Source organism: Pseudorasbora parva, chromosome 20, assembly GCF_024679245.1.
Source record: "Pseudorasbora parva isolate DD20220531a chromosome 20, ASM2467924v1, whole genome shotgun sequence".
NCBI classification, from domain to species: Eukaryota; Metazoa; Chordata; class Actinopteri; order Cypriniformes; family Gobionidae; genus Pseudorasbora; species Pseudorasbora parva.
In genome coordinates, this window is record NC_090191.1 from 6868237 (window position 1) to 6894319 (window position 26083).

Here is a 26083-nt window from a genome sequence, read left to right on the forward strand (position 1 = left end):
CCATTAATTTTTGTTTGTTTGTCCCCCCCCCCCCTCCCTGTCACATGCCTGTCCTGTCTTGTGTGCACATGTGGGTTTTGTCATGTCTTGCATGTGCTCCTGTCATTGTCTGATCCCTCCCCCTTGTTATCTGATTAGTGTTGATTTCTCCCACCTGTTCCCTCTTGATTTCTTCCCTTTTATAAGCTCCTTGTGTTTGTCAGTCTGGGTTGGATCCTTGTGTAATGTCTGCGTCTTCCGTCCTCCGTCCTCCCCGTGATTCTGTTGGTTTGTTTAAGTTTATATGTTATTATTCTATTATGTGTTTTTCCCCCTCGTGGGTTTTGTTTTGAGTTTGTTTTATTTGTTATAAATAAATATATTATTTTCTGCACTTGAGTCCTCGCACCATTTTCCCTTGTCTGTGACGTGACAGAAGGATCCAACCATACAATGAGGACTCAGCAGAGAAGTTCTCCCTCGGTGCCAGTCCCGGGGGTCCCGAGTCCGGGAATCCCGAGTCCAGACATGGCCTGGAGGGCTGTTATGGGAGGCTTTGTGGTGGCAGTCCTGCATGCTTGGGAGAAGCACAGGGTGTCATCCACAACTCCGGTGGTTCCGGTGGATCGTGTTCCGGTGGTCCCTGTGCCGGTGGATCGTGCTCCGGTGGTCCCTGTGCCGGTGGATCGTGCTTCGATGGTCCCTGTGCCGGTGGATCGTGTTCCGGTGGTCCCTGTGCCGGTGGATCGTTTTCCGGTGGTCCCTGTGCCGGTGGACTCCGTTCCGGTGGTCCCGAGTCCGGAAACGGCCTGGAGGGCTGTGATGGGATGCTTTGTGGTGGCAGTCCTGCATGCGTGGAAGGAGCACAGGGCTTTATCCGAAGCCCCGGAGGCAGTTCCGGTGGTCCCAGTTCCGGCGGATCGTGTTCCAGTGGTCCCTGTGCTGGTGGATCGTGTTCCGGTGGTCCCAGTTCCGGCAGATCATGTTCCGGTGGTCCCAATGCCAGCAGATCGTATTCCGGTGATCCCAGTGCTGGTGGATACTGCTGGACTGGAGAAGTTTCCCCAACGCCCTGCCTGCGCCACCGAGGCGTCCTGCTCTCCCTGCGCCGCCGAGGCGTCCTGCTCTCCGTGCGCCGCCGAGGCGTCCTGCTCTCCGTGCGCCGCCGAGGCGTCCTGCTCTCCGTGCGCCGCCGAGGCGTCCTGCTCTCCGTGCGCCGCCGAGGCGCCCTGCTCTCCGTGCGCCGCCGAGGCGCCCTGCTCTCCGTGCGCCGCCGAGGCGCCCTGCTCTCCGTGCGCCGCCGAGGCGCCCTGCTCTCCGTGCGCCGCCGAGGCGCCCTGCTCTCCGTGCGCCGCCGAGGCGCCCTGCTCTCCGTGCGCCGCCGAGGCGCCCTGCTCTCCGTGCGCCGCCGAGGCGCCCTGCTCTCCGTGCGCCGCCGAGGCGCCCTGCTCTCCGTGCGCCGCCGAGGCGTCCTGCTCTCGCCGCACCTCCCTGGCGCTCCCTGCACTGGCCGCACCACCCAGGAGTTCTGCTCTGCCCGCGCCTCCCCGCCCTGCTCTACCCGCGCCGCCCTGGCTGCCTGAACTCTCCGGGCCGCCCCGGCCGCTTGAACTCGGTGGGCCTCCCGAACTCGGCGGGCCGCCCTGGCCATTCGAACTTTGTGGGCCACCATGGCCTCCTGAACTTTTTGTTTTCCTTGTCCCTCCCTTGTTTACCCCTCCCTTGTCTGTTCCTTCCTGGTCTGTCCCTCCCGTCCCGCCCTGGTCTGTCCCGCCCTGGTCTGTCCCTCCCGTCCTGCCTTGGTCTGTCCCTCCCGTGCCCCCCTGGTCTGTCCCTCCCGTGCCCCCCTGGTCTGTCCCTCCCGTGCCCCCCTGGTCTGTCCCTCCCGTGCCCCCCTGGTCTGTCCCTCCCGTCCCGCCCTGGTCTGTCCCTCCCGTCCCGCCCTGGTCTGTCCCTCCCGTCCCGCCCTGGTCTGTCCCTCCCGTCCCGCCCTGGTCTGTCCCTCCCGTCCCGCCCTGGTCTGTCCCTCCCGTCCCGCCCTGGTGTGTCCCTCCCGTCCCGCCCTGGTGTGTCCCTCCCGTCCCCCCTGGTCTGTCCCGCCCGTCCCTAGTGGAGCGTCTGGTAGCCGCTCCTTAAGGAGGGGGTAATGTCACATGCCTGTCCTGTCTTGTGTGCACATGTGGGTTTTGTCATGTCTTGCATGTGCTCCTGTCATTGTCTGATCCCTCCCCCTTGTTATCTGATTAGTGTTGATTTCTCCCACCTGTTCCCTCTTGATTTCTTCCCTTTTATAAGCTCCTTGTGTTTGTCAGTCTGGGTTGGATCCTTGTGTAATGTCTGCGTCTTCCGTCCTCCGTCCTCCCCGTGATTCTGTTGGTTTGTTTAAGTTTATATGTTATTATTCTATTATGTGTTTTTCCCCCTCGTGGGTTTTGTTTTGAGTTTGTTTTATTTGTTATAAATAAATATATTATTTTCTGCACTTGAGTCCTCGCACCATTTTCCCTTGTCTGTGACGTGACACTCCCCCTCCCCCTCCCCCTGAACTGAGACTTCTTGCAGTTCTTACAGGTTGTTGGCCATGTTTGTTTTTTTGCTGCTATTGCTCTCCCTTTTTTGTAAGTGTCTTTGGATAAAAGCGTCTGCTAAATGATTAAATGTAAATGTTTTTAAAGCAGTTAAAAGAGTTAATTAAAAGAGTTATTTAGTAGCAGTTTTGCAGTATCTTGCATGCAATACCTGTTTCTTTTACTGTTGTTCTTTAGCCTGTTTTTGATTTCGTGGCACTTTAACATTGTGTCCTTACCGAAAAAAGATTTCATTACCGCAGCACTGCTCTATTTCTATTTTTTTTTCACATTTTCATTTGCAAAAAAAATATTTTAACACTTAAGCTGACATGATATACACATTGAAATTGCAAAATCTGTTACAAGAAAAAATGTGCGTATGGAGACAATTGACATCTAAGGTTACTGTAAATTTTTTACATGGCATAGAAAAAAACATGAAATTCCCTATTTTGTATATTATTATTTTTATATCAGTATTTACAAAACTGCGTAAAATTTGATGATATGATGATACTTTTAATTATATTTTTTTATAGAAACAAATAAAGGAAAATGTATGAAATGAACGTTATTTTAACGTTGCGGTAAGGACACTTTTTAAGAAGATGACCCAAAAAACATAAAAAATAAACATGTTCCAGACTAAAATCTTAACGTCAGTCCTGCACCAGTATTGAAGGCGATCTCAGAGGGAGGGAGGGCCAACCAGCCATCATTCTTACTAGGACCAGGAAAGATCAAGGGTAGGAACAACCACTTTTATACCATTGTGGACAAGCACCTCATCCCTTGTGCTGGAACCAGCTTAAAAAAAAAAAAAAATCACCAAGACTCTGGCAAAAAGTCGAGGTTATTTTTTGAAATTATTATTGTGGAGTTGAGAAGACTATGGACCAATGAAAATTTTTTGTTGGAATGATGTTGTCGATGGTAAAAAGTGCTACATGCAGGAATGCTACATAATCCCATACATAAAAGCATGCATTACATAAACTGGGTCAAAATGATGGAACTGAATATAGAAAAGACCTCATTGAAATGAAATTGTTTTCAATGAAATTCCTGTTTTCTGTCAGATTTGGACAATGTAAAAAAAAAAAAAAAATGACAGCACTGTGCATTTGTTTTTGTGAACATAATATGTTTAAAGTAAAGAGATGCTTTGAGTTGGGTTAACTTTTAAAAGCCAACAGCTTGAAGTTTTACAGGCCTTTTGATCTGCAGTGTTTATATGGGTCAGGTGGTGATAAATGTATTGTACCTTTTTCTGTGTTGCTGACAAATACAATTTCTGACAGTACAACCAAACTGATAGTGTGTTGACTTATTTTAGGCAAAAACAGATTACACTTAATTACTTTAATCAGGGTTAGTACGAACACTATATTAGTGTGGAAATATTTCTTAGTGTTAAGATATATAGACACCTAGTGTAGTTTCAACACTAACTTGGTGTAAACTTGGCAGAAGGGGAACACAAATGGTATTAACGCTGAACACTTAATGTTATTACACTATGCAAGTGTTAAATTAAGTAACACTATTTAAAGTGTTAGTTTAACTCTATTTAGTGTGGACCTCTATAAACCAAGAAAAAGTGTTATTTTTTGCTGTGTATCGTACCCAAACATACAGGCTAACCTATAGCAATCCAAAATCGTTGTCAGCCATTTAATTATATATACACTACTCAAACAAAACTTTGAGAATGGTATGATTTTTAAAAATGTTTTAAAATAAGTCTCTTCTGCTTACCAATGCTGCATTTATGCTATTAAAATACAAAAAAGTTGTAATACTGTGCAATATTATTCAATGTAAAATAACTTCTCTATGTAAATATATAGTAAAGTGTAATTTATTCCTGTGATCAAAGCTGAATTTATCATCATTACTCCAGTCTTCAGTGTCACATGATCCTTCACTAATCATTCTTATGAGGATTCACTGCTCAAGAAGCATTCATGATTATTATTAATGTTGAAAGCAGTTGTGTAATTCATTTTTTAGGATTATTTGATGAATAGAACATTTTTTGAGAAATAACTACATAATTTATTCAGCAAGGATGCATTAAATTGTTCAAGTGACAGTATAGACATTTATAATGTTGCAAAAGCTTTATATTTCAGATTAATGCTGTTCTTTTGAACTTTCTATTAATTAAATAATCATAAATGTTTGTTGATCATCAAATCCTCATATTAGAGTGATTACTGAAGGATTATGTGCCTCTTGAGACTGGAGTAATGAGGATAAATTCAGCTTTGATCACAGGAATAAAATATATTTTTTAAAGGTATTTAAATAGAAAAAAATGTGTGCATTGTGAAAATATTACTCAATAATACTGTTTTCGCTGTATTTTGGATCAAATAAATGTAGCCTTGGTGAGCATAAGATACTTCTTACAAAACATTTTACAAATATTACTGTTCTCAAACTTTTGACCATTGGTATCTCAACACCATCACCTTCTTCCTGACCTGCATATTCCCCTTCTCAAAGCTGAGCTTTGGTTGATACAGTCTTTGCGAACTGATTGTTTCTGTCGCTCGTTGAACTTCTATCGTAACACAGCAGTTTAGTTTAGCTAACTTACACATCTCATCTTGCACTCTTCGACTGTTTACTGAAGCGTTGCGCTGGAATTCGCGCTCAGCAGCTATGAACATTTGGCCTGCGGGACTTTTTTTTTCTTTCTTAGATTATTTGACGTTAAATGCATTATATGAGTCAAATTTACAAAAACTAAAATGACATTCTTTTTATTTTCAGTGGTGAAAAACATAACCTATTGAATAGACTATCGCTGTAGTCTCGGTTTTGATGACCAGACTTCTAGTTTGTTGTTAAGCGTGAAGACATCTCTAATTTGAGAGTTTACCATCTGTTCTCACTCAGTGATTGTGGCTACGCAGATCGGGACGGAACCATGCAGTAAATAGGGGGGAGATATTTTTTGCCAGAAATGCAGAAATAAGACATCATTTTGTTTTATTTGTTACTCTGGTAGATTATGCATTTACATTTTATATTTCATTACTATAAGTACTGTTACTACTAATAGGCTAAAACCGATTTCTGGGGGCCCCAAAAGTTCATGGGCCCTTAGAATCGTAACTTTTCCCCCTTAGGTATGTAGTGGACAGCACATTCCAGGGCCCAGTTTATGGCCGGGACCCTCTTTGCCCTTAACAGTGGACAAAGGTTTGCTACATTTTGATTGGATCCTGTTGGACTAGCACAAACAAAATGTCCAACAGCATCAGATAAAGATGCTTGGACAACATCCAGACACCTCTTTGAGAGCAAGAAGAAGACCTCTAGTCCCAAGCCCAGGAAGGACAGGACTTCTCCTTGGTCCACATGCAGTTTCTGCCCTTCACCCATCTAGAGATGGATCCCTAATGACCTGATTTGTGACGGCCATAAACATTCCTCAGGACCTCAGCAGTAGTGGGTGAAACAAAGAAAGACCAAAACTGATCCATCCAAATCCATTCACAACTATGTTTGGAAACTTAGAACTGATGTAAACTGCACACATCCATTTCATACTTATTCAGAGAAATAAGTATTCTCAGTGACAGCTATTTGTAATGCAACATCTTCCACAAATTCAGCTGTTAATGAACAAATGAATGAACACATGACAGTTCAATCTTTTTCCATCATGTTTGGTGTCTATTTGTTTAGTATATTGCCAAGGGTATTCTGATGGTGGTTTGGAAAGTGAGAAATGCATTGATAAACTTTAAAGACACTTTAAAAGACTTCTAACTTTGTACAGTATGCAAATGAGTTCCACAGGGGAAAGAAGGGTGGGCCACACTGTGTGCCCTCTCTGATGCCAGCAGCCTATCGCAACACTGGAATGGAGAAGCGCCAAATTGCAATCTCCTCCTATTAGGAAAAGGATAAAGGTACCCTTTCAATAGACACTCCTTGTTCTGAGTCTCCTCCACGCGAGAGACAAACAGTTCACCAAGTTCTGAGTCTGTCCGCTGAGGATTAGACTGTGACAGAGCAACCAAGTTCTGAGTCTCCATGCGAGAGACAAACAGTTCACCAAGTTCTGAGTCTGTCCACCGAGGATTAGACTGTGAAAAAGCAACCAAGTTCTGAGCCTCTGGTTTAACCAGAGAGACAACACAAGATCCGAGGATCTGAATCTACAGTTTGTGAGGAAAGAGACATTAACCAACACTACGTTCAGAGTTTTAGTCCAGCGAGACGACTACAGCACGTCCCGAGTCTCCATGCTAAAGAGACCAGAGCAGATTGACCAACTTCTGGGTGTCTGGTCCAAAGAGGCAGAAGACACACAGAGACATTTGGAACAAGGTTCAGCTCAGGAGAGCAAACCTTCACTTCAAGGTTCCTTCGTCTGCGTGGACGAAGTTAATTAAGGACTTTCTGCACCTACTTCAGGGCCTCATCTGCGTGTTCCAGATTTTAGGACCCTTTGGTGCCCCAGGAGATCAGCATCCAGATCTTCCTGTTCAAGGCTGTTGAAACAGATTCCAGCTCCTTTCTTCATTGCATTGTCTCCCAGCAAAACCAGTGGAAGAAGTCATCACCATCGGACTGCTTACTCAACTACGTGGAACGTAAATATCACTTAACCAAACCTCTTTCTAGAGACCTTGGCATTGTTGTATATTATCAGTATATGATTTTCTAATTTACATTAGAGGTAATATAACTGATGCTAGTTCATAACAAATAATCTTTCGTTTATTTGTTTTATACATAATAAGGTTCTTCACCTTAATTTCAGAGAAACAACAGTTTATCTTTCCATAAGATAACGTAACTCTTCTATAGCCACACTTAACTTACTCACATGTATTTTATGCATTTTACGCACTTTATTCCTTTATCATTCATTGTATTCATTTAGTAGTTGTGTTAATTGTTCTGTTTATCTTTTGTTAATAAAATGTATTTTATTACAATTGTGTCTTCCTTGTGCTGATAAAGCAGAAAAGGCTCTACAAGTTAGAAATCTCACCAATCTTTCAGATAAATCAGCTGACCAACTCTCCCCCCTTTACATTCATTATAAATGACTGGGCAGCCTCCTGTGTGGAGTGTTCTCATACAGCCAAGGTAAAAGGCCTTGACTAGTGTCCCAAACTAAGAGGGGGGAAGGTGGTCATCTGATGTACTCATAACCACACCTTAAGTGACGTGTGATCCAAAATTCACAACGTCAGCGGTGACGTGAGTACCAATCACTACCTTACTTAATGTCCTTGGGGGGACAAAAGTAAAAATCACTACAGGTACGCCCCTGGCGTCAATATAGTTGCTCGAGTAATCTGTCAGTCACTATGGAAGTGTCACAACACACGGCGAAGTGTCATTCAGGTGTGCCACTATCCACTGGCATATGCCAATGAAGACCATGGATGTGCCAATATGCGCATAGTGACGTGCCATTGGCTTCTGTGTGTCACATGTCACTTAATGTTAACGATATGTATACGTTTACATATCTATGGTTGATAGGAGACTGCCATAGACAGTAAAAGAAATGGACCGAGCGATCCCATTGACTTCTACGGCGTTAAGTGATGTCAGTATAGGAGCACTCACTTCCTGATGGCTGAGCGAACTGCGCAGGCTCAGACTGAGCTTGACGACGTAGATGTGATGTGAGCCTCCTGTCTCAACTGTGCGACAGGGTCGCGTTGGTTATGACGCAATCGTTAGCCTATTTTTACAAAAACAGCTTCTGCGGGGCGATAGTGTAAGATACAAGGTAATGGAGCCTTTTATACATTGTCGTGTTTCTTTAGAAATAAACAATGGACAAATGGAGTCTTTAAACGTCTCAGATGTAAAGTTATTCACTGTCAAAGTGACTCAAAAATGAATGGGAGTCAATGTGATGCTAACAGCAGGTGATGGCTTGGTTAGCAATGGCAGCCCCTAGGGGTGGAACGCTTTCCGAGCGCTAGATTACCCCCTTGGAGACTGCCACTGTCTGGCTGACTGCAACTACCTAGAGGTCTCTCGTATTGCGTATGGGAAAAGCTCCTTTTCTCGAGAATATGATGCAAAAACTTTATTCTATAAAGTATCTATTTGAAACGCAGTATGGCTGCACAGCAGATGCGACAGAGCGAGCTACTCGCTGATTGGCTGTGCTGCGGCAGCTGCAGGAACCTATAGCGAGGTGGCTGAGAGAGTGAGCCAATAAAAGTCGCTGAAAAAGCCCACCGAAAGAGGTCGTCTGAATTAGCATATTGAGGCTATAAAAGAGTGTGTTCAGCCATAGGATTTCAGATTTAATCTCCTTCAGAGAACTTACTTCGCTGATCTTCGGAATTTTTAAGCCAGATTCCCACCTGGACTCCGCCTTCAGCCGCCTGCTGTTCCAGCTGCGTTATATCCTTTATTATTCTGTGTATCTATGTGTTTATTATGCGTTCACCGCTGCAACGCACATTTATAAACAGATGAGTGCTGTTTCTTATGACTTGTCCTTCCTCTCGCACTTCTCACACTCCCGTTGTGCTGTCTAGCGGCGCGGACAGAGGACGCCAGAGCGTTCTCGTGAGCACACCAGCAGTGTTGGGCAGTAGCGAGCTACAAGTAGCGACGCTACTAGCTTAACTACATTTTTCAGTAGCTCAGTTACTTTTAAAACAGTGTAGCTTTTCCAGTAGCTAACTACATTATACAGCAAGTAGCAGAGTAGTGCGACCAAAAGCCACATTGCGTTTTGGGGTTCTGAATCTGACGACCGACGAGAACGAAGGGACGCATAACGTTACTTGTCAAATGTCAACAGAGCTCAACTGCACTGTGATGCCAAGTCCACGTTTTTTCCGCGGGTTCTTTTCTATGTCTGCGGGTTGAAGCGACTATTATGTTACATATAGACCCTGGAGTGCGAATTTTACCAGGCAACCTTGCCAAAATAACACACATTTTACCCCCCAAACGCCATTTTTTCACCGGAGAACCCCCCTAGTAGTTGCCGCGTTTTGTTGTAAAAACTTCGCAACCCTGTCTGCACGGGCTCTCCATTTAGGATTCAAACAAATATAATCCAAGCCCCTTTGATGAAGTGCATGATTACGTTACTGTTTATCATCTGTCCGTCATCGTCTAAAGCCCGCTCTTGATGATTTCATTGGTCCGAACAGTTTCCGTTCGGGGATAATCACTCCTCTATGGAGCAAGGCCAGACCGAATTGCCCGACCTAAACATTTTGTGGGCGGGGCTAAGTTCGGCTGGCATCCAGGCTAGAAAACTACTGGATAATTTGGTAAATTGGTTATATTGTTAATACATAATATAAATGAATATATAAAACTGTCAATTAACTAATTTTATGTTGATTTATATTTTATTTGTTCATTATTTATTTTGTTGATTTTAAGTTGGACTTGGTTAGAACTCTTTCAAAAATAGTTTATCTGCATGATGCCTGCTGCCTTTGGGCTCAGTGAAGTTGAATTTAAATGACATTTAAAATAAAGACATGTTATGTTACATTGTTATGTAATGGTGTTTTCTGGTAGGGACTAAAGAACAAAATATTTTTATCAGCTGAAAGGCAGAATACAAATGTTTTTATTAACTTAGACATGATATAACAGTTTCAGCTTATGTAGCTTGTGTGTTGTTAACATTTCTCACATTGTCCCACACAAACTTAGTAATCCTCCCACATTTGGTTTGTTTGATAGTGGTAAACCTAATCCTGACTCCTGAATATTTTATTTAAGTTGCATAGATTTTATTCTTGCATTGATGTAAAATGTAGCCATATTGCACTTTGACAGTCAGTTTGATATATAGGCTATATTAGATTGTGTTTATTGTATCAATTAATCAAATTATTCTGACAGTTTTTGTCTTTAACTTACAAGTAGCTTGTAAAGCTACAGTTTCAGAGTAGCTTCCCCAACACTGCACGGCGGTCATCTTTCCGCGTGCTTCGCCATCACCTGTCCTGTTTATGCAGGAGGACCAACACCTCCTCTCGCGCTCCCGGCGCGCTGTGAAGCGATTAGCACAGCGCAGCAATCTCGTGTGTACACGCCGGTCATCTTCCCACGTGCTTCGCCATCACCTGTCCAGTTTATTCAAGAGGACCAACGCTTCCTCTCACTCTCATTACGTTGTGAAGCGCCGCGGACAGAGGACGCTGGCGTGTTCTCGTGAGCATGTGTCAAAGCTCTGGCTTCTTGGAAAGCGAGTGCCTGATACCAGACAGGCATAATGATGGGTACAATTACAAAACACCTTTCTTTTATGGGCAGAGCACAACCTGAGCTCCCTGAGAGTGGCTCACATGCCAGGTATCCTGAATCTGGGTCTGGATATGTTATCCAGAGTCGGCATTCCCCCACGCCCTCATTTTACACCATGGACACACGGAAGATGGCAAAGAAGCAAAACGACGTGGAGATCGAGACCATCACTAGGTGGAAAAAACGAAATTGTTTTTTTGGGAGTTTAAAGAGTGGGATTAAAGGCGCCCATAAAAACTAAATATGGACCCGAATTACGAGTACTGTTAATAGTGTGGGGGTTGGGAAGCACACTCCAGTAGTTTAAATAGGTGTTTGGGTGAGAAATTACCTATCACAATGCATTATTTAACAGCACGTGTTTTGAAACAATTAGCATTTAATTTCATATCACGGCACATATATTGGGGCGTACCATTCATTCACATTAATAATTGCTTGACAATTTGTAAATCTTCTTATTATTATGATTTTTATTATTAATGATGCTTATTGATATTTAGAAGAATAATGTCATTATTTATTTTATTTAAAAAAAATTGTCAGTCTGAATTATTTTCAGTTCCAGTCCGTGTGCAGCTGCCGGGCCCTGAAACGTCAGGTAAAGCGCACAGGCTCGCAACTGGAGGAATACATATGCCTAAAAATCAAATGCTTTGGTATAGTCACACAAATTAAACATTGTCCATGTTGCACAAAAATAAACACTGAAGTTTATAATTACTAAGTCGTTGTTGTTGTTTTTTGACAGTGGGTCATAATATAGCATATATTTGTCAGTTGGTTTAATGGTGTTAGGAATTGTTTTTTTGGTGCATTTTCGCACTAAATCAAGACGTGCGTACACCACCTGAGCTGGCGTAGGATTTGAGCATCAAAATTGATCAATCTCAAAGTCACCGTGGTTTTGGGTGTACGCTGGAAATTTGGTGTACGCACTTTAGATAAATGAGGACCATTGAGTCTAATTCTGACTCTGTCTTCTTTACTTCTCAGAGTCACTAGACATTATTTGGGAATTCAGGCCTCTAAGATGATTTAGCTCCATAGTAATCAGCACATTATTCAGTCTCTCAAACATGAGGCATTTCCTTTATTTGAGATTCCTTCCACACTGATGACATAAAAAAAATATTCTCTCAAACATGAACACTCATGTGGTACTCCAGCAATTGTTTATACCTAAAACTTTTTCCACAGTGTCCACATGTAAATGGCTTTTCTCCAGTGTGAACTCTCATGTGCCTGTTGAGGGTTCCTTTACGGTTGAAACTTTTTCCACATTGTTGGCAGGTGAAAGGCTTCTCTCCATTGTGAATACTCATGTGGTCTTTAAAGTTTTGTTTTTTAGCAAAACTCTTTCCACACTGAGGGCATGTGTAGAGTTGCTCCCCAGAGTGAAGTCTCATGTGGATGTTAAGGTTTACTTTTTGAGTGTAACTCTTTCCACACTGAGAGCATGTGTAGGATTTCTCTCCAGTGTGACTTCTCATGTGGACTTCGAAGTTTTCATGTTGATCAAAGCTCTTTCCACAATGTTGGCAGATGAAAGGTCCAGTGTGAACTCTAATGTGCCGGTTAAGGCTTCCTTTTCGGTTGAAACTTTTTCCACATTGTTGGCATGTGAACGGCTTCTCTCCAGTGTGAATCCTTATGTGGTCTACAAAGTGTTGTTTTTGAGTGAAACTTATTCCACAGTGTTGGCATGTAAACAGTTTCTCTCCAGTGTAAATCCGCATGTGCCTGTCAAGGCTTCCTTTTTCAGTAAAAGTCTTTCCACACTGTTGGCATGTGTAAGGCTTCTCTCCAGTGTGAGTTCTGATGTGCCGGTTAAGACTTCCTTTTTGAGCAAATCTCTTTCCACACTGAGGGCACATGTAAGGCTTCTCTCCAGTGTGAAGTCTCATGTGGCTGTTAAGGCTTGTTTTTGGAGTGAATCCGATTCCAAACTTTTGGCAGATTAAATTACTTCTAGTTCCCTTATTTTTAGCCTTTTTCTGTGACAAAGTATTATCAGCCTTTGAAGAACTAAAATGTTTTTTCCTGGTTATGAAATAATTATTCTTATATTGATCTTTCTCTTCCATTTCATTCAGTACATCACTCTCCTCTTTCAGCACTGTCAGGTCTAAGGCAAAAAGAGACAAATGCAAATTAACACCAGTTTAATGATACAAAGCAAAAGACAACAAAACATTTAGACAAGTAAAGCATCAAAACCAGCATACATCTAGATCATATTCCCAAGGGCATTGATATAAAAAGTGCAGTGCAAGAGATGTAGATAACTTGATCTTGACCCTTAAAGCAATGGTCACAAACTCAAATTACCCGGGGAGCACTGGAGGTAGTCTCTGGGTCAGGCTGGGCCACATCAAGTTTTCCAAAAAACAACAACTGATCCAATCTTCTCAATCTTTATTATTAACAGTTCTTCAACATAAATGTTCCTTCTGAACATTAATTGTTCTTCTGAACATGAATGGTTCATTTAGGCTTCTCTTGCCTACTCGTTTTTTTGTTTATATTGCCAATATATTTTTGAGATTTTTGGATCTGGTTATTCTTCGTACCTTTCTATTAACTACAGGTGTGTGATGGCAATTGTGATGAAGGAACAATTCAGAGAGGACTTTGATGATCGCTATACATATCTCCAAGACCTTGTACACTATTCTTCAGCCCTTGATCCACACTGGCTTTCCTGGATGACGGCGACACCAAGGACATGATATTCATGAAGCTAACTACAGAGGTGGTGAAGATGGATGAAAAGGTAAGAATATACTCAGAATACCGTAGCAAGACTCTCACACACACTCACTCTCTTCCCCCTCTATCACGTATCCATTTGTTAAATTGATTAACCTGTTTATTATGTCTAGTTTAAGGAAATCTAACAGTTAGTCTTTGATTATAATAACTACAAGAATACACTAAATGAGAGTCAGGCAGCTGAAACAGAAGGTGACAAGAGCCACTACAGAGAGGAAGAGACTGGTTTGCTTTGTTCTAATAGGAAGTTAAGGAACTGTGGCACAAGTTATAAAACTACTGTATGTTGATTTGGAGATGCATGAGTTATTAGTCTAATACTGTATCTCAAATGGTTTAATTGATTGATATATTTTTTCAACACAACCCATGTTCTTTTTTGTTCTTAGATGATGTTCCTCCCAAAAAGAAAACAGCCTTGGACCAAAAGTGTTAAGGGATTTCCATACTGCAAGACCACAGACGACAAAATGCACAAGGGAGAGAGCTGTTAGGGGTTAACAGCTTATGACCCAGGACCAGTAGTGAAAAAATGAAGACAGAGAGTCAGGATTGCAATTAATTAAAAGAAAAATTTACTCAAGAATAGTTTGCAGTTTCAAAAGCAGAAGCCAGCTTCAAGTCTCACAAGGAGCTCGTAGGCCGCGCTCCCTCTCTCACCGTCTCTGTGATTTTCAACTAATGCACTGTGCTTTTACTAGAAATCTCTTATCACCTATGACACAGGCTCAGATAACAGCATTGAGCTGGTTTTGAATGTCATTCAGGGCTGCGTTTCCCAAAACCATCGTAAGCCTAAGTTTATCGTAAAAACGAACGTACGAGTGATCTTAATATTAAGGTCTGTTTCCCAAAAGCATCGTAACTTAAGTAGCACTTGAAAATTATTGTAGATCTACGAGTGCTCTGGAGTAATCGTAAAACTCTAAGTCTATTGTAAGAAGAGAGAGTTATGAGGTCACCTACAGGACAACCGGCAGATTACACCTTTAACTTTATTCAAGTGCATTGTGATAATACTATATGGTTTTGTTGTTGTTGTTTTTTTTGAGGGCAGGTAACAAAGAAAAAAAAATACAAATACACATCTAAATTAAATGACAGAAAAAAAGAATAAAATAAGTAATGTAGAAAATATACTTCAAAAACTGGGAAAAATAGAGATTGAGAAACTTATGACTTGCTGACATGCACGAAAACCAGCCATGTATTGGACATTCCTCTGCAGTGCCCTCTTCCTTTTTGTCAGGCTTGCAAAATCCTGACATTTCTTGCAGACCTCTTTACCCGATCTTTTAACTTTTAACTTGGTAGCAATGTCTTCCCAGATGTTTTGTTTCTCTTTCTTTGTACGATGCCCTTTAAATCTGTTGAAAATAATATCTTTTCCCGCTCCACCTTCTCTGGAAGGATATTGATTACGTCTTTTTCCTTTTTTGTTTAGCCATTTTGTCATTGCTTCTGCCTGTAGGTAGTTGCTTATTTGCTTATAATATATATAAAAGTTGCTTATAATTATTAGGTGAACCGTTCAGATGAATCGATTCCATATAAGGTTATATTTCAGCACTTCGCAAATGGACAGGGACTCTTAAGTAGCACTTAGAGCGCGTTCTCGCGCGTTCATGTTAAGTAAATTTTTGGGAAACGCACGTGGAATTGCTGCGAGTAATCGTAACTTCGCTCGTAGAACGCGCTCTTTATAGCTAAGATACATCGTTATTGGGAAACCGGGCCCAGGATGGTACACTGTGTTTTCATAAACTTCATACTACTCACACTAGCTCAGCATACGATCTGGCTAGAAATTAAAATTGTTTTCAAATAAACATCAAACATTTCCTTTAAACTCTGTCCTTAGACAAAGATCACAGTTTCAATGAATCATAATTTTATATTTCTCTTTTGCCCATACAATTAATTTGGGAACTATACATTTCTCAAAGTAAGTCTCTGTTACTTTTTCAAGTTCGACCGCACCCGTTTCATAGCACCCGAAATGGTGGGGGCCAGATTCAGATAACCGAATTGTTTTATTACAGCTCTGCACCAGCTTATCTTTTTGAAACCAAAACACCAACATCTAGGGTTTTTAACATATTAACACCAAGGTATCTTATAAAAACTGTTTTTACCAACATTTAGGCAAATTAACATTATCAGAATTTTTCAAGAGTTAGAGTAACAGGAGCCACTTTGTCATTATAGATAAATTTGTCATTTAAACTTCTACGTTACTATTTATACATTTTCTTGCCTCACGTTTTTCAGTCAATGTCTTTAATTTTACCTCATAATTTTAATTAATTTTCATAGATCTTTCCTTAAAAAATAATTACTTAAGACCTTATATTCATTAACATTATTATTTCTTATTTTCTTAGACAGAGTGTAAATCTCTTCTTTATTTCTTTTTACTTTGTTTCATCTACAAAATTGAATCGGATGGGCTGATTTGCCACCATTTCTACACCTTATGGGTGGGAAGTTACAGTTACGTACATAATGGCCCTGCTGAGCACAATTAAAACTCTCTGTCCTTCAGCAACTGGCATGTTTCAGTCTAGTTCCCAGTCTGTAAGGCGGTGCCTAAAACGGCAAACGCTCAGACAGTCAGAGAAGAGAAGAGCGCGCGAGAGGGGAGGGGGCAGATAAGACTGCTCACACATCTTGGTGTTTTCGCTTTTTCAAAAACAATCTCAAGCCCTTTTTTCAGACTACACCTCAATTCTAGTAATTTCAGACAATTTATTAAGTTTGACAATCAGACTATACCATCCCTCAGTAATCTTCTGGGATTTTTCTTTCAGCGGTTAAAACCCCACCTATTCTACAAATTCATGAATAAGCACAAACTTGTTCTTGTTCTGGTTCTCTCTTTTTTTGTAGCAAGTCAGGTTGCTGTTTAACTTTTCAATCAGAATTAAAACCTTCCTGCCATGTTTTTATTTGTTATAAATATGTTCTGCAAATTTCTTTTAAGTGAGGGCTTCAGAGCAAATCATGTCACAATTTATCAGCCATTTGTTAGTCAAAGTTCATACTCACCGAAACAGCAAGAGATGGAGGTGGTGATCTTTACCCAACACAGCTGTGGCTTCTGCGTGATAAAACTGCAAAGGACACTTGTACGAAAACGTCACACATACTGGTTCATGCTGTATAGGCAAAATTATATTAACTCTGTTGCATTTCTGAATAAGAGACAAACCTTAGCCAATCGTGTCTTTATAAAGATTTAATCCTTGCAAGAATGAATCCACAATCAACCAGGCAATGCCTGCGTCGAGTGTGAACTGGGGAAACAAAGGAAGGTCCAAGCTTTTATACCCGTGTCAGTGTTTTACAAAAACAAAAGGAAAGATGAAACAAATGTCTCCCCCCCCAACCCTTTTGTCATGGGACACAATGGTCCCTGTACCTACAGAGGGAAAGTAAGAAACACACACACATACATGGCCCCCCCCTTCTGTCTTAGAACTCATTTAAATGAAAAGCAACAAACAGTGGTCTTAGATCTAATTTAGATTAGCCGACACCTCTGATGAGGGAAAACTCTCAAACTAGGGTTCCCGTCCCTACCCCCTGGGTTTCAAAAGACACTGTCTTATGGTGTTTTATTATGGCAGAAACAGATGTTGACTTCTTGTGTGAACTCAAACATAAATTATAAAAATTTCTTCAACAATTCCCCCTTTTATCATTCTTTGATAACTCAAAAGAAAAATTTAAAATGTGTATTAATGTTGTTCTCTTCAAGCCTCACAGTCCAGGCGCTCGAAAAGGGTGTCATGGCTTTGCTTGCTCCGTCCTTTTAGTTGCCAAGATGAATCCCACAGTTGTACACCCAGAAAGTCAGGAGGATTAGTCTTTGATGTGCTTGTATTCTTTTCTGCTCTCTTAATGAAAAGGCACCACCTCTCTTCAGATGGACCAACTATGGTTGTATATCTTGTCCAATCACCTTCTATGCGCGTCTCGATTTTGCTGGCTTACAATAGGTTCTAACTTGAGAAATGGTTGCCTCAGCGCCACGTTTTGCCAGTTTCTCTGCTCCTCAGATCATAATGCCAAGTGATGTTTGTGTTTGATCTTGGCCCGCACAGACGTGTGCCTCCTGCTCCTCTCCTCTCAGCTCCTTCTCCCCTGTCTGCAATGGCTCGCATGCACCCACGTCTCTCTCTCTCAGCAACCTTGACGGCCATTTGTGTCGTCATCAGCATGACAAAAGCTCTAGCCACTTTTACGCCTTCCAGCTCTAAGGTCCCATATCACCATATCGGGTCCCTTAACCTGCACACAGATCTTAGACAAACAGCAAAGACATTTCTTTTGCAATAATTCGCAATTCTATTGATGTAAGCTATTGTTTACCCCCCTTCCATTCCTATGAATGGTGGTTTTCCGAAAAACTTTTTTTTAAATGGGCTCAGATTTGCTGTAGGCCTCTGTTGTTGTTGTTGTTGTTGTTGTTGTTGTTTTTCAAAAATGTTCATCAAATACTCAAATACTGTACCGCAGACAGTTTAGTTTTTCAAAAAATTTCATCAAATACTGTACCCCAGATAGTTTTATATTTAATAATTCCCCCTTTGGCTGCCTGGTCATCCATGCAGCCATCTAGCATAATGATCGAATAATTTTGGGGGTAAACAAGGCTTGCCATCACCACACCATTTTGAATGGTGCAGCCACATCATTTCCACAGCTGTCTCTGCTGTTGTGGCGAAGGTCTCCATACTCTGTAAAGAAGTGAAAGCATTTTTTGTTAATTTCACATATCAAAAGACATTATGGTTCCTTTGACTGCTGCTCTGCCCCGGCCTTTGCAGCCTCATCTGCTCTCACGTTTCCTGTTGAAATCAAATCTTTGTTATTAGTGTGCGCTGCGCATTTACAGATATCAACCCGGCCAGGCAAGAAAAATTGCGTCTAGAGGAACAGACACAATTCGCAAAATGGCGAGATGGTTTCCAGTGTTTTCACAATGCCCCAAAATCATGCGCAAATCCGAATGCAAAACATAACTGTGTGTAAATTGTTACACCTGTACCTTTCATCAACATGCTTCAGTCAGGGCTTCAGTCTTAACCAGGCAATCTTTATCTTGATTCTTTCGTGTTTCAGTGAAAGTAAATATACGATTCATATTTCATATCTGAGAGCCGGGCTAAGTGAGGAAGCACTCTCACTGCACTCCTGTCAATTTAGGGGTGTGAAACCTTCAAAATCCAGCACACGACACCTTGTTGCTATCAACTGTTTAGTGACACATCCAACATTCCTAGGACAGATCCTCAGTCCCTCCTCAGAGACCAAATACACACTTTTAGAAAACATGAAGGAAGAAACAATCATTGTTTCTCTTGATTAATCCAAATCATCACAGACTCCAATAGAGGTCCAATTCAAATTGAACAACAAAAAATAAGTAATATATAGATAATAATTAATCTAAGCCCTTAAGTCTATATATATATAAACATCCTTCAGTTTATGTTTGTGCTTTGCCCACAGTTCAGATGACTCCTCTGCCCAGGCATGACTTATGTTTAAAGCTCAAATGTCTGAGGTCACTATCCTCAACCTCAAATTCATGTTTATATCTAGATCTGTACAGTTTCTCACTGTACATCATATTCTTATGAACATAAATCAAAATGTATTAATGTTGAAAACTTTATCAGAACGACATAATTATGTGGTTATATCACATTCAATTAGCTTGTTCACTCATCTTTCTCTTGTGACATTAATGATTAATCATATTCAATACCCAATTCTTTATCAGTTAGGATATAATAAGGTATAATATGATATAATAATTAGGATTTCCTTCAAAGTACATTTTTTTCATTCAATGTTTTGTCAATTAAAACTCCAAAATTATCATAATTTTACCAAGAACTTACAAATGGTTTTCATATTATTTAATCTTCTTTTCTTTTCGGCTGTTCCCTTCAGGGGTTGTCAAAAACGAATCATCTTCCTCCATCTAGCTCAGTTCCCCGCATCCTCTTTTCTCAGACCAATTACCTTCATGGTCTTCTTCCCTCTTCCCTACATCCATAAACCTTCTTTTTTTTTGTCTTCCTCTCAACCTCCTGTCTTTTCCTTAGTGCAACTGTCTCCAAACCATACACCATCGCTGGTCTCACTACTGTCCTCTACACCTTTCTCCACCCATTCCAACCTGCCTGCACAGACTTCTTCCCCTACTTCTCTTTTCCCTGTAAACCTCACTGTTCCACTTGGTTTCTTCTCATTCATACACATGTATGCTGTCTTTCTGCCTTCATTCCTCTTCTCTCCATATCAAAACCTCCACCTTTCTAGACTTTACCCCACCTGCTCCCTGCTGTCATACAAATTACTTCAATAAAGTATTCAAATTTGTACTATAATTCCAAAATTTATTTTAAACTTGTTTTAAAACAATCCCTATTTTTACCTCATCTCAATCCCAGTCACACAGAGAGCATCACAGTCCTTTTAATTTTATTTTTATTATTCTCTTACATTAATTGTAGTTCTGTTTATAAGTCAAATGTCATGCTTTCCTTCTTATGAACCATACAACTTAAACTTTTTTATTTTTATTTTTACTATTTTTTTATTTTATTTTATTTTTTATTCCTTTGTTCGCCCTCCAGCATTTCATAAATGCGATGGAGTCTCTGGATAATTTCAATAGTGACTTCAGCCAATCTGTCACTTTGTCTCTGTCTCTAAATCTATAGCATTTACTAATCCAGAGTGTAATTCAACATCATAAATGACAAAAGTAGTCATAACTACCCTTAATAGACAGAGCTGGATATCAATCCACTTAAAGCTTCGTCCCAATTTAATTCTGGATCATCTTCTTTATCAGATTCAGAATAATCAGCTTCTTTTAAAGTTTGTTGTTTAACTTTATTATATGTAGTGCTAAAACACCACCTTAATCAGGACACATAAATATGAACTGCTCATTCTCAAAATTTGCTTCTACTTGGTTTCTTAACCAGTTTCAAATCATGTCTGTTCACTTTTAAGTTGTCTTTTAGAAGTCAGCTGATTCCAAATGTATTTATTTATTTATTTATTTTTCTGTCTCAGTTTTAACAGACACTGTGCCATCCCTGCTTCCACAAGCAGCTTCTCTCTCTCTCACTTTATCTCTCTCTGTCTCTTACACAGATAATCTTTTCAACAGCTTCTGAGACTTTAACTCAGAGCAACTTATAGTATTAAATTCTGTGAAATTGTTTCAAGTTATCTTGAGTTTAAATACCTTTGTTATCCAGACCTTCTTTTTAAACTTCAAATTTCGTCCTCATCTCAAAGCCATCACCATGTCTCTGAATTATCCTCTGCCATATCTAATGACCTGCAGGATTTAAAACTATGATAGAGACATATTAGTTCAATATCACACAGTTTTACTGATACCAATTAATACATTTTGTTCTGATCTCCAGAAAAGTTAATGACAATCACCTCATGGTCTCAGCTGGCTCTTGGATGCCCCTTACCATCATAACTTTCCCTCAGGGTGCTCCCTGGCATTCCCTGGCATTCAAACACAATATATGCGGGTTTTTGTTTTGTTTTGGTGAGCGGTATTGAAGAACCTTTCTTTGGGGCAGACTGCTGTATCTCTGTCTGGACTCTCGGCCCCTACAAGACACAGCTCCCCCCACACAGTGAGTCTGATTGCCTCATACAGACATCTGTTCAACTTTACACACCTCACATAGACTCCACCCTCCTTTTGGGGGCGGAGCTTGAGTGTCAGCGTGATCCCCCTGGCTTAGGTTGTTCTGCGTCAGGCCACACAGAATCTTACCCGTCATTGGGAAAATCACTTCGTGCCCACTCCCCGCTTGAGATCTTTGACCCTCAACAGGATCGGCTGTGTTTTGGAACTTTGGGGAAAGTGCATTCAAGAGTCACTAGAGCCGTTTGGTCTGCTTACTATTGGTAAAACATGGAGACAGGTTAATTACAACACAACTTAATCATTAAAATTAATAGATTATACTCAGTACATCTGGTCATAACAATTTAATGTTCTGTGACCAAAGCCATCAGTTCTGTACATGGTGGTGGCTAAGAGCAGGCATGGAAGTTACTGGTCATATAACAGATTAGTCTAAAATTTCAGTTCATTTTGTAGTCTATATTTGAAAAATTTGAAATATTCTTCATGAATATTTATCATTGCCCTCCCATTGGCAATCGTTTATTTTTTATAAATCTTTGTCTCTATGATTGTCAGCTGATGCCTTGTGTCTTTATCCTATGACATTCTGTGACATTAGTCCACATATCAGCTTTGAGCTAATTTGGGAAGAGAGAGAGACTCTGAGGCCTTCAGGGCTGGCACACTGCATTCTCACAAACTTTTCACTCTTCACACTACCTCAGTGTAAGACCTGGCTATGAATTAAAATTGGTTCCAAATAGACATCAGACATTTTCCTTTTAACTCTATTCTTGGACTGAGATCACATTTCCAAATAATCAACCCAAAACATCAGCTTCTAGGTTTTCCAACAAATTAACTCACCTATAGTTATTTCAACAATCCAATTTCAGTCAAATAAGCATTATCAAAGTTTTGCAAAAGTGAGAAGAGCAAGAGCATATTTATTTTAAATCCTCTACATCAAAATGTATGTATCAACATATTTTATCGTCTTTAATTTTATCTCATAATTAAAATTAAAATTATCACAACTCCTTCTTTCCAAAAAATAATTATTTAATTTATTCTTTATTTAGTTTCGTTTTCAAAATTTAGTCTGGTGGTCTCATTTTGCCACATTTTCAACACCTTATGGGTGAGTGGACACAGTTATGTGCAAAAATGCCCCGCTGACCACACATTTTATTCAGCAATCGACATGTTTCAGTCTGGTTCCCAGTCTGTAAGGCGGTGTCTAAAGCGGCAATCGCTCGGACAGTCAGAGAAGAGCTCTGGTCCAATAAAACATACAATGTCTTGCAATTAATGGTATCATTCATCTGCTTTTTCAAAACAAAAATCACATTTAGCTATCAGATTCCCTCAGTTACTGGGATCTTTCCTTCAGAGTTTAATGTTATCAGATTATACAATCCCTCAGTTACTGGGATCTTTCCTTCAGAGTTTAATGTTATCAGATTATACAATCCCTCAGTTACTGGGATCTTTCCTTCAGGGTTTAATGTTATCAGATTATACAATCCCTCAGTTACTGGGATCTTTCCTTCAGAGTTTAATGGCATTCCACCCATTTTACAACCCATGAATAAGCATTAACACCTAGAAATTTGAATTTCTTTTGTTCTCAATTTATTTGTAGCCAGTTAAGTTGCCGTATAATTTTCTAAACATAATTTAAACATTGCTGGCCATTTTCTTAATACGTTCTGCTTATTTATTTCAATTGCGATCTTCAGAGCAAAGCTGCTTACAGCATTTGCTCTCTAGTCTCAAAATCTTTATTCGGACTAATCAAGTTACTCATCATGCCATTCAAATTTTTAGCTCTAATTTAGTTATCATAAATTGTTATCCATTGCTTAATCTCATACTCACCAGCGATCTTTAAACAGCTGTGGCTTCTGTGTGATCAGACAACATTTTCCTTTCCCTGCTATCAGTTTCATTCAACACTGTTAGTTTGCATTTCTCACACACATCCCCCACAACAGCCCTTTGATTAATCTCCTCTCTCCAACAGACCACTTTCAGCCTGGTGAAACACAGCATTCCCTCTTTTGGAAATCATGATTAATTCAATTAATTTCTCTATACCTTGCATGCATTTTTGGCCATATAATTTTCCCATTTGACAAAAACACCGGTGTATCATATTCTGCTAGCTTGCTTTGGGATTTTACCATATTGGCAGTCTGAGTCTGTGGCTGTTCGCGTGCACGCTAGTAATCTGTCGGACGTCTCCGTACAGATCTTATCCTTCACCCAGACCAGACGGGACGGACGCTTACTCAAACGCCCGACTTTTTTTTTGCCCTGGTTACCTGACCGCGGGCGGGACCAATCCCAATCTAGGTAAAAGGGCCCCCGGACCAATCCCAATCTAGGTAAAATGGCCACCAGACCAATCTAGGTCTTATTCTCTCTTTTTTTTTTTTTTTTTTTTTTTTTTTTTTATATGCCCTGGTCACCTGACCGCGGGCGGGACCAATCCCAATCTAGGTAAAAGGGCCCCCGGACCAATCCCAATCTAGGTAAAATGGCCCCCAGACCAATCTAGGTCTTATTTCACCACAGATTCAGACTCCCACCATGGTTTATCCGTATCAGTTCAAATTTCAATTTAACCAAATTCAATTTAAAATTCTTCCCCAAATTTTAAAGTTTGTCTCTTACCAGAAGCGTCCCGTTGCCACCCCGGGTTCGTTTTCTCTAATTCCAGTGGTTGGACCCTCCAGGACCCCTAGAGCAGCCGGCCCTTCTCCCTGAATCAGTCGGGGTAAGGCTGTGACTCTAACGTCCAGGATGATCGGTCACCGTCCGCTCTCAGGGTCCGGAAGGCACATCCAAGGAATCCTCACTTCTGACACCAAATGTATAGGCAAAATTATATTAACTCCGTTGCATTTCTGAATAAGAGACAAACCTTAGCCAATCGTGTCTTTATAAAGATTTAATCCTTGCAAGAATGAATCCACAATCAACCAGGCAATGCCTGCGTCGAGTGTGAACTGGGGAAACAAAGGAAGGTCCAAGCTTTTATACCCGTGTCAGTGTTTTACAAAAACAAAAGGAAAGATGAAACAAATGTCTCCCCCCCCAACCCTTTTGTCATGGGACACAATGGTCCCTGTACCTACAGAGGGAAAGTAAGAAACACACACACATACATGGCCCCCCCCTTCTGTCTTAGAACTCATTTAAATGAAAAGCAACAAACAGTGGTCTTAGATCTAATTTAGATTAGCCGACACCTCTGATGAGGGAAAACTCTCAAACTAGGGTTCCCGTCCCTACCCCCTGGGTTTCAAAAGACACTGTCTTATGGTGTTTTATTATGGCAGAAACAGATGTTGACTTCTTGTGTGAACTCAAACATAAATTATAAAAATTTCTTCAACAATGCCAATTTGGGTCACAATTTTTTATTTTACTCGGGATCGTTCCAGATGCATCCTTGGCAAACAACTCCTGAATCTATTTTTATTTAGTTTTAACTAATAATTTATTTTATTCCCTGACTGGCTGTTTCACTAATTTCATAACTCTAAGTTCGGGGATCCCCTTATCTGAGATGGAGCAGGTTTGCAATGCCTACTGGACTCACACACCGTTCCAGGGACGTACTCCTGTAGGGGTAGTGACTGCACTAAATGCCCACCGGGGCCCCCTTTCTTAAAGGGGGGGTGAAACACTCAGTTTCAGTCAGTGTCATGTCAATCTTGAGTACCTATAGAGTAGCATTGCATCCTGCATATCTCCGAAAAGTCTTTATTTTTTTAATAATTATATAAGAAAGATGCGCTGTTCCGAGTCTTTCCGAAAAAAGCCGAGCGGGTGGGGGCGTGTCGTGTGAGCGGAGCTAAATAATGACGTGTGCAGCAGCGCGCTGTGTGTTGAGTCGAGTCCGTCATCCCTAACAGCGGGAAAAAAAACTTTATTCAAAATAAAAATATGGCTTTTAATCAGATACAGCCATACATCTATGATCCGGAATCAGACCCAGAGGCTGCAGTTGAACAGGAGCAGCAGCAAAAACGACTAGAGCAGGACGTCTCTATGTGGTACAAGTTATACACTAACTATATAATATGCTTAGCGGCTTGTGTTATTTACATATTTATACTTGAATTATATCGTCGTATTTTTGTCTTTGAAGGTGTACATGTGGGAAGTGCAGTTGTGCACGTGTGTTTGTGTGTTTACGCGTGGTTTGTGTAGACAGTAAGCGGACTAAAAAAAACACAGACATTTGAAGCAGTCTCACTCACCCTTCTAACGTTGGGACTGCTCCATCCTTCAGCATTAGGCGATTGGGAAAATCCGGCGTCGAACTGGGCCTTGTTTATGAAACAGTCGGCACCGAAATGCAGCGAACAGATATAAACATTCGCGCAACTCAGTTGCTGATCCGGAAAAGCAAATTACATCCACTGTTGCCTTAACGCGGGGTTTTGGAGAATCTGTGCAGGACTGTCTTGGTCTGGCAACCAAAAACGCACTTTTTTGGTGACATTATGTGCTATGTGTAATTGTCACCTGTCCAGTATCCTACAAACCAGCGCTTTGATGGGCGTAGGCTGTTGCTTTCGCTCTCTCCCTCTCTCTCTCTCATGCGCTTCCGGTAGAATTGTCCGTAAGGCCCATACAAGGAAATTCCGCCCCCACTAACGTCAATGGGGACGCATGATCTCAAAAAACTTGCCGAAACTTATGACTAACCGGAAGTAGTATTTTTGACAAAGAAATACTCCCATCAAACGTCCACCTTAACTTTTGAAACTTTGTC

General features: G+C 41.0%; 1 protein-coding gene across 1 annotated transcript in view; it reads right to left on the bottom strand.

The window, feature by feature from the left end:
• Nucleotides 1-11916: 11916 nt before the first annotated feature.
• The window catches only part of LOC137049305 (gastrula zinc finger protein XlCGF57.1-like), a 250594-nt gene continuing 236427 nt past the window's right edge, over nt 11917-26083 (bottom strand). Inside the window, exon 4 of the mRNA XM_067427812.1 lies at nt 11917-12957. Within this exon, the coding sequence (XP_067283913.1) occupies nt 11969-12957 (989 nt within the window). The 3' untranslated portion in view covers nt 11917-11968. The remainder of the gene's footprint in view (nt 12958-26083) is intronic.